At 38.4% G+C, this 7122-nt stretch overlaps 1 protein-coding gene across 1 annotated transcript; it reads right to left on the minus strand.

The window, feature by feature from the left end:
* Nucleotides 1-228: 228 nt before the first annotated feature.
* On the minus strand, nucleotides 229-6792 carry arr3a (arrestin 3a, retinal (X-arrestin)). Its single transcript, XM_005727836.2, has 18 exons — nucleotides 6717-6792; nucleotides 5252-5283; nucleotides 4463-4493; nucleotides 4297-4357; nucleotides 4157-4201; nucleotides 3864-4054; nucleotides 3506-3565; nucleotides 3342-3418; nucleotides 3097-3232; nucleotides 2926-3010; nucleotides 2763-2835; nucleotides 2523-2660; nucleotides 2268-2351; nucleotides 2150-2173; nucleotides 2010-2059; nucleotides 1863-1882; nucleotides 1032-1062; nucleotides 229-718 (listed from the first exon to the last, which is right to left on the minus strand). The coding sequence occupies exons 2-16, from the start codon at nucleotides 5257-5259 to the stop codon at nucleotides 1878-1880; spliced, it is 1068 nt and encodes a 355-aa protein (XP_005727893.1). The 5' UTR covers nucleotides 5260-5283; nucleotides 6717-6792; the 3' UTR covers nucleotides 229-718; nucleotides 1032-1062; nucleotides 1863-1877.
* Between the last annotated feature and the right edge of the window lie 330 nt (nucleotides 6793-7122).

Raw genomic sequence — 7122 nt, forward strand, 5'->3', positions numbered from 1 at the left:
AGAACTGTTGTCTTTGGGAGCATTTGTTTAGAATCCAGTCCTTCAGTTCCAATACAGAATATAGTAGTGTTTTGATAGTGTTTTCTTGAAAGTCTATCTTTGGCATTCGTATTTTCTAAAGTAGTCCTCTGGCCATAAGTAAAGTGCCCTCCAGTATCTACTCTTATGATGTGAACAATGAATGAAAACAAGACAACGAAATTAAGAAAGAAAGAAAACATTTAAAGCTGTCTTTCAGGCAATTTTATTGTATTTTGGGATGTTTCATGTGTCCAGTCTAAACCATAATCCAGCACATTTCACATGGAGAAGTACATCATTCAAAATAATAAATGAACACACCACAATAATCAAAAGCACATCAGCTCTCTGATTTTCTGTTCATTGCCTTCCAATCACATCCTGCAAACATGCAAAGGATAATCAGAACATGCTGCTACAGAAGTCTGGGGTGTTTAAATGTTGGATACTAACATGCAATCCAAGCATTCTCTCTACGGCTAAAATTACATTTATTCAACATGACCACGAAATCTGCAAGAGGACTGATGTTACATCTGTACGCATATCCTTGGTGTGTCTGAAAGGTAGATGTCCTCGGTTGCTCTGTAACGACTTGGTGTGAGGACACCAGTCGTGTTCTTTCTTCTTTGTTTTTGTCACTTCCTTTTGTTTTGTTCCTGTGGGTTTCTTTTCAGTGTCCAGGGTAACATCCTCTCTTGAGAAGTAAACAGAAAGAGATGTTGGAATCTGTGATGTCATTATATAATATACTTCACTTTTTAGCATCAGAATTTCCTCTTTAAGAGTATAAGGTGTCATAATCATTCCTCATAATCTATTGCTTTCATGTATTTGTAATTGTAATTTACATTATTAAAAGCAAAGCAGTTATCAACTCAATGTCCTGGAGGAAGTTCTATATAAAACAGTGCATATCCTGTCAACACATTTAATGACTTTAATTTTCATCTTAAAAAAACTCATAAATATAGCAGATGGCAGGTTACATAGTAATAGCTGAATCTCACCTTGACTATGGGGGTGTTTTCATTTAAGACACTGTAAAAACAGGAAAAGGATACAGATAAATTAATAACAATAGCTCAATTTATTAATGAAATAATAAGAAAAAGAAACATAAAAACAAATCACACATATGGTCCATTTTTTAAAAAGGTAGAACTCTGTGTAATTTAAATAAAGAAGAATGAAATCATTGTTAATGAGTTTAAAGACTATATAATTAGGACAAAGACAACATGCTCAATATTGGAACTGACAGTCTGTTGGCAGACTAGTTTAGACTTTTTTTTTTACTACACAGATATCCTCCTTTCATACGTGTAACATGTGGAAAGACCTTCAAAGTAACTAAGTACTTCTAAACTTTTATATTTTGTTCAGATATATTGTTCCCAAGAGCGTGATCTTCAGACATATTTTATAATGTTTTTTTCCCCCTGTGCATGATTTTCTCTGGGTTTCCCACATCTTTACTCTTAGGATTAAAAAAAAAGGATCGTTCCTAAATTATTCTTAACTTCATGCTGAACATTTTGAACTATTTGACCAAACAATGTCATATCGAGGGGGTTAACCTCTTCCCACCTAAGTTGTATAAAAAACCTATTCTAGCTTTTTAAACATGCTGCTGATTTCAAATACAAATTGTTTTAACATTTTATATGCTTATGTACGTTTTTCATTGTATTATATTTTACACTGTATGCAATTTTTAAAACATTTTCTTAAAATTCAGCTTTCATTTGTTAGCTTCTAAGTCAAGTCCTAATAATGAAATGTCTGGGTGATAGCACCCAAAACAACATGTAAATAATAAAGTATTAAACACAACTTACACCAGTGTATACTCCTTATTCTGCTCCGTGTAGAAAAGAGATTAGCACAAAGGCGAGAACGTAATTAGGCACGAGAGTTAAAATCATTTCAAAGGCACTTATATAAAATTTTAGGAGTCTTTTAGGCTCTACAAGGTAAAAAAATACCTTCAGGCTTGGGGTGCATGAGATTCAGTGGGAGCTCCAATGTGACATCACTGCAGAGAAAAATGAGCCAAATAATGTGAATGCATGCAATCATCATTTCTGTATGGATTGTGATAATATTGTTACTAAATATTACTCACCTGGAAGTGAGGCCACCCAGCAGACTACATGGAGAAAAGAGGGAAAACGTAAGCCGGCCTTTGCCATTTCGTTCTGTTTAATCTTGAATGGGATTTACTTGTGTCAAAAAATACTTACCCTCCTCCAGCCACCATGAGGTTAATTTTAATCTTGTAGGAAACCAGGATACCCAGCACCTCTTTTTCTACTCCCTGCCGCAGCCTGTGGAGGACGAAGTGCAGGGATTTGAAGGATTAGAGGGGTTTAAATTAGCTGAGTGTACTACTGTGAGACATTGCGGACACTGAACAAGAAAGCGGATGGAAATGTGAAGCAACAAAGAACCGACAGAGAGGAGTGTTTCGCCCAAACTTTACACCAGTGTGCACTTACATGGTGGTGGAGGCCAAGTTGGTGTCCTCGTCCTTCAGTCGACCATCCAGCGCCAAACCTCTTTTCTCCTTGTTATCAGTGAGCAGAGGTGTGATGGTCAGAGTGTTGTCGAAGCTGCCGTTAGAGTCCACCGTCTCTCTGCAGAGAGGGAAAAGAAACACATGAGCAGATTGACCCAATTTTATATTTTCATTTTGCTTCTGTGACATTTGCTGTGCTTTCAGTTTTCTGCCCACATACCCGAACTCTTGGTTAAGAACACACTTGGTGTATTTGTCTGCCGAGTAGAGGACGATGTCTGTGGTTTGGTCCACTGTTGCAGGGAGGAAGATATAGAAAAATGTTATTTCTTTATAACATTTTCAGGATTTATTTCAGTATTTCAGTGAATAGAGGTACCCACCACTGATTTTAATTTTCTTGACTGTTTTGTTGCTCTCGTTTTTGATTTTGATCTTGATTGGGATCGCTTCACCATGAAAGTACAGCTGCGGCAAAACAGGAGAGAGATTTTAATTGGTTCACTGCACAGCTCCCATTTCAACAGGGTGAAGCTAAAATTTTGCTGCCGTACATCTTTCTCCATTGAAGCTTCTAGATGAACGGGCTTGTCAGACATCATGAAGCTTTTGCAGATATCAGCCTTGGGCCCGGCGCCCACCTGAGACGGGGCGTACTGGATTTTACGAATGACGAGACGGGCGGTGTCCCTGTCAGGGCCAAGGAGAGGGAAGGAAGAAGAGATGAGGTGAGGAAAAATGAAATGGAACAAAGAGAGGCGAGATAGCAAGGCAAAGACATTAGTGGAAGTGAACTCACTTCTTTTCAATCTTTTCATCGGGGTTGTTCTTTTCCTTGGCAAGATAAGTTTTGATCTCAAAGTCAACGCCACAAGCCTGCAAAGTACAGTGCAGTTGTAAACAGCTGATATTTAAACAAGTGACATCCTTGCCTATGTACTCTAAGGTAAAGGGATGCCTCACCTTTCCCTTGTCATCAGGTCCAGGCTGCAGAGAGACTGAGCAGGGTAGGTTGTTTGGAATCTATGGAGACAAAGACTAAGATTTATAAGAAAACGCAAGAGCTACTTCCATGAAATTACAAAATAAAGCCTAATTTTAGATATTCAGGAAGAAAGAAATTGTTGATTTGAGCTTTTCCTCGTTAAGAAAAAAATATATAAATGTCTATTAAATACTCAGTATTAAAGTGGAGTAACATCATGTGTCATTGAATGTTACATGCACAATTTCTAAAAAAGCAAAAACAACAACTCTTTCTCACATGGCTGAGGTCATAAACTGCTTGTCGTGCTTAATTTTGTGGTCCTGAGTCACACACCTCAAAAGAGAAAGGGTGTGCGTTGTCTCCTGCCTTCTTCAGCAGGGTGTCGTGCATGGCACTCAAGGCAGGCTTCTCGCCATTAGGATAGAGTTGGGTTTGCTGCATCCAGATGTCCTTCCTGAAGCACAGGCCCATCACATCCAGGTCATCACTACCATAACGGAAGGCACATGCCAGCTGCACGAACACTGCAGACAGGTGTAATTACATCAGCTACTTCACAGTGATTGGCAAAAGCTTCTATTTATAGAACTGAACCCAATTTAAAACGGCGCTTTATGTGACGCTACCTTTTCTGTCTCCGAAATCTGCTGGGTCCAGCTTTACGACGCCGTCTGCAAGAGAGCAGGATTACAGGCACAGTTATTGTCTTCATAATGACCGCAGGCAAACACAAATACAGAAAAAACACTCTGTAATAGGAACGTACCAACTCTGTCCACTTTGTCCACATGATCCACATAGTCTCTCTTCCCCAGGTAGAGGGTCAGCTGTCACATTGAAGAAGGGAAAGCGTAGTGTTTCAGAACCTTTTAAGTTTTACCCCTTTTTCAGTCTATTAAAAAAATGTTTTAAGAGAATAAAAGAGAACATACCCCTCCATTTCCACTGGTCTTCTTGAAAACCCTGTGAAGCGAAAAGGAGAAACACTCAACCTTTAAATTAACCTTTTTGTATAGATTACAGTTTAAATATTAACCTCCTTATCCTGGCAACCAGGGCAGAAATAAGTGTGTGAAATGTTGAATAAAGCTGGAGAACCCATGTTTTTAAAAGAAGAGTACATCCACTTACATCCATGGAGTTACTGTCAGGCTTAACAAGATAAAATAGTGATTCAATTTGGACCCTGTGGGTAAATTTGGTTTCTTGGCAAATGACAGAAGGGCTGGTAATCCTTTATTCCTCGTTATCCAGTTAGTAATAGCTAAGCGTGGAGCTGCTTTACCTCATCAAGCCCGGATTGAGAGGCTGGCTCAGGTGAGGGAGCTACAAATGCTGTAAGAGGGTTCCCCAAATAACCAATTACCACTGTCATCAAATAAAGCTCAGAGCTGTGTTACCATATTTGAAAGAGCATGTTGAGAGACTAAGCCTATTACAGACCTAAATAAATACTTTCTAATAATTGTCCCTTTTAGGAGTTGGCTGACCATCCTGTCTACAACTCCACAAATTTCAAAGAGATCATGATTCTTATCAACCTTTTGGCCCCTGTCAGATTTTCTTTACGTAAAAGTAAAAGGGAAACATCTTTCCACTAACAATAGCTTTGGATTGTTATATTTTTTGAGTATGAGAGAGAGAGATCTTTAAATAGTTTGATTAGAATCAGCAGTTCCTCTGGGACATAAAGATAAAAAGAAAATGTATCCAGTACTTACTTTGCCATCTCTAGAAGGTTTTTGGAAGTATTCTGTTGGAAGAAAGGTGAAAAAAAACAAATGATCAAAAAGTGATCAGGAGGTCACAGATCTATAACTGAGAGCTCTCTGGCAGCTGGAGTGATGCTTTTATTTGAGGGTACAGAGGGTTAATCCTCTGCAATAAGATTACGCCACTGGTGTTAGGACTCTTCCACCAAGCTTCCTCTCTGGCTGCTAACTGACCCCCGTGACCTCACAACAAACAACCAAAGATTTACATTGCACACGTGGTTATGTCACAGTATGTTTCTCCTAAAAGTGCCAAAGTCTTTGGACTATTTAAGGAACACTAAATGGATAAAACCCATTCATCACCTTTGATAGCATTCCAGGACTTTAGCTCTCTATAACTCCTAGATAAAGATTAGTCCTGAAGGGTTAAGAGCACTACAAGCATTTAATTAAATATGTATTTTCAAACACATCTGCTCATCATCTTCCAAAATAATCTCCAGTGTTTAGGTTGTTTGGTCTTATATATTTTTAAACATCACATCATATTTCTCTTTAGAAATTTGTTGGGTTATTTTTCTATTGGCACCTTCTGTGTCAACTCCAATCTCCAATACAAAGATTATGGATAAATGCAAAGAATGAGAACAAAGTCTTTGTTAATTACCCAGATGCCTTCAGTCTAAAGTTGCTTTGGGCTACAGTTACTTATTTCAGTGCCAGGAGCTGGTACAGCAGCTTCCTGCCTCTCTTCTGATTGGCTAATTGCTGTGCAATTTCAGCATATGTGATTGTTGCACACCTCTTCAAAAATACTGAACTATGCCTTTGTTAGATTCTTGCTCAAACCACAGAGCACTATATTTAATATTTATTGGTCGATTACTCTATTTTACAGTGATTAAATAGCATTCTTGTCTGCAGATAATTTAGTAGACATACTGAAAGCCACAGAAAGCAGATGTTTTTGTTACGTATGTATTATTGTAGCATCTACCTTACAATATAAAGCGCCTTGAGGCGACTGTTGCTGTGATTTGCTGCTGTATAGCTAAAATTGAATTGAAAATTGAATTGAATTGAACTTGCATTCTCATTTTCTTCTTATTTTGCACTATTTTGGCTCTTTTTTTACCTGGCCTCCATACACAAGCATTCTTACATATGTTCACTGATTGTAGATATGGCCTCAGAGAGAACCTGTCGGTTAACTTTAATGGCCTATTAAAACAATGCAATACGTATATACTGTAATGACTTCCATCATCCTTATTCAACCCCACAGTGGAGCATAACTGAATGATTTTCACCATTGCACCATTTGACCTTTGACCTCTATTCATTTTCATAGCTACTTATCCAATTCAAGGTTGCAGGGGGCTATCAGGCATAAAACTGTACTTCATAATTAGTTTCACCACTACACATCCATCCTTTCATTCATTCATCTGTGAATATGAAGAATTCTTACCTCTTCTTAGTAGTCTGGGACCGTGGTGAAGGATGTCAGGATAAGTTGAGAGTGCAGTCTACAGCTGAGCTCCCTTTTTATACCTGCCTCCCTCTGTGCATCCTTCAGGCTTAGCCAGTTCACTATTGCTGTTTTTACCTGCTTCATAATCCTATTAAGCAATCAGAGAGCAGCTTTTTTCGGACAACAAAAGGTGCAGCCATCTAAATCACAGGGACATAAATACAACCTCACAGTCGCCATGCGGCTGTAGTAGGCCGATAATCCCCCTCTGCACCTCCACAAATCACTCAAATCTCCTTTGATTCAGAAAGCACAACAAAACAGGCCATTTAAAATCAACGTTTTCTTTCTCTGATGGATTTTTTTCCCCATCAAAAAAATTGTGTTGAACATCTTTATAGCT

The sequence above is a fragment of the Pundamilia nyererei genome, unplaced genomic scaffold (assembly GCF_000239375.1).
Source record: "Pundamilia nyererei isolate P.nyererei 1_Seehausen unplaced genomic scaffold, PunNye1.0 scaffold00026, whole genome shotgun sequence".
Taxonomy (NCBI): domain Eukaryota; kingdom Metazoa; phylum Chordata; class Actinopteri; order Cichliformes; family Cichlidae; genus Pundamilia; species Pundamilia nyererei.

Bases quoted from the DNA above. Each gene is read 5' to 3' on its own strand.
- arr3a (XM_005727836.2), bottom strand. The intron at 3,566-3,863 runs GTGTGTGACTCA...TTGTCTCCATAG, and splicing joins CACACCCTTTCTCTTTTGAG to ATTCCAAACAACCTACCCTG. The intron at 2,661-2,762 runs GTATGTGGGCAG...CCCTCTCTGCAG, and splicing joins GTTCTTAACCAAGAGTTCGG to AGAGACGGTGGACTCTAACG.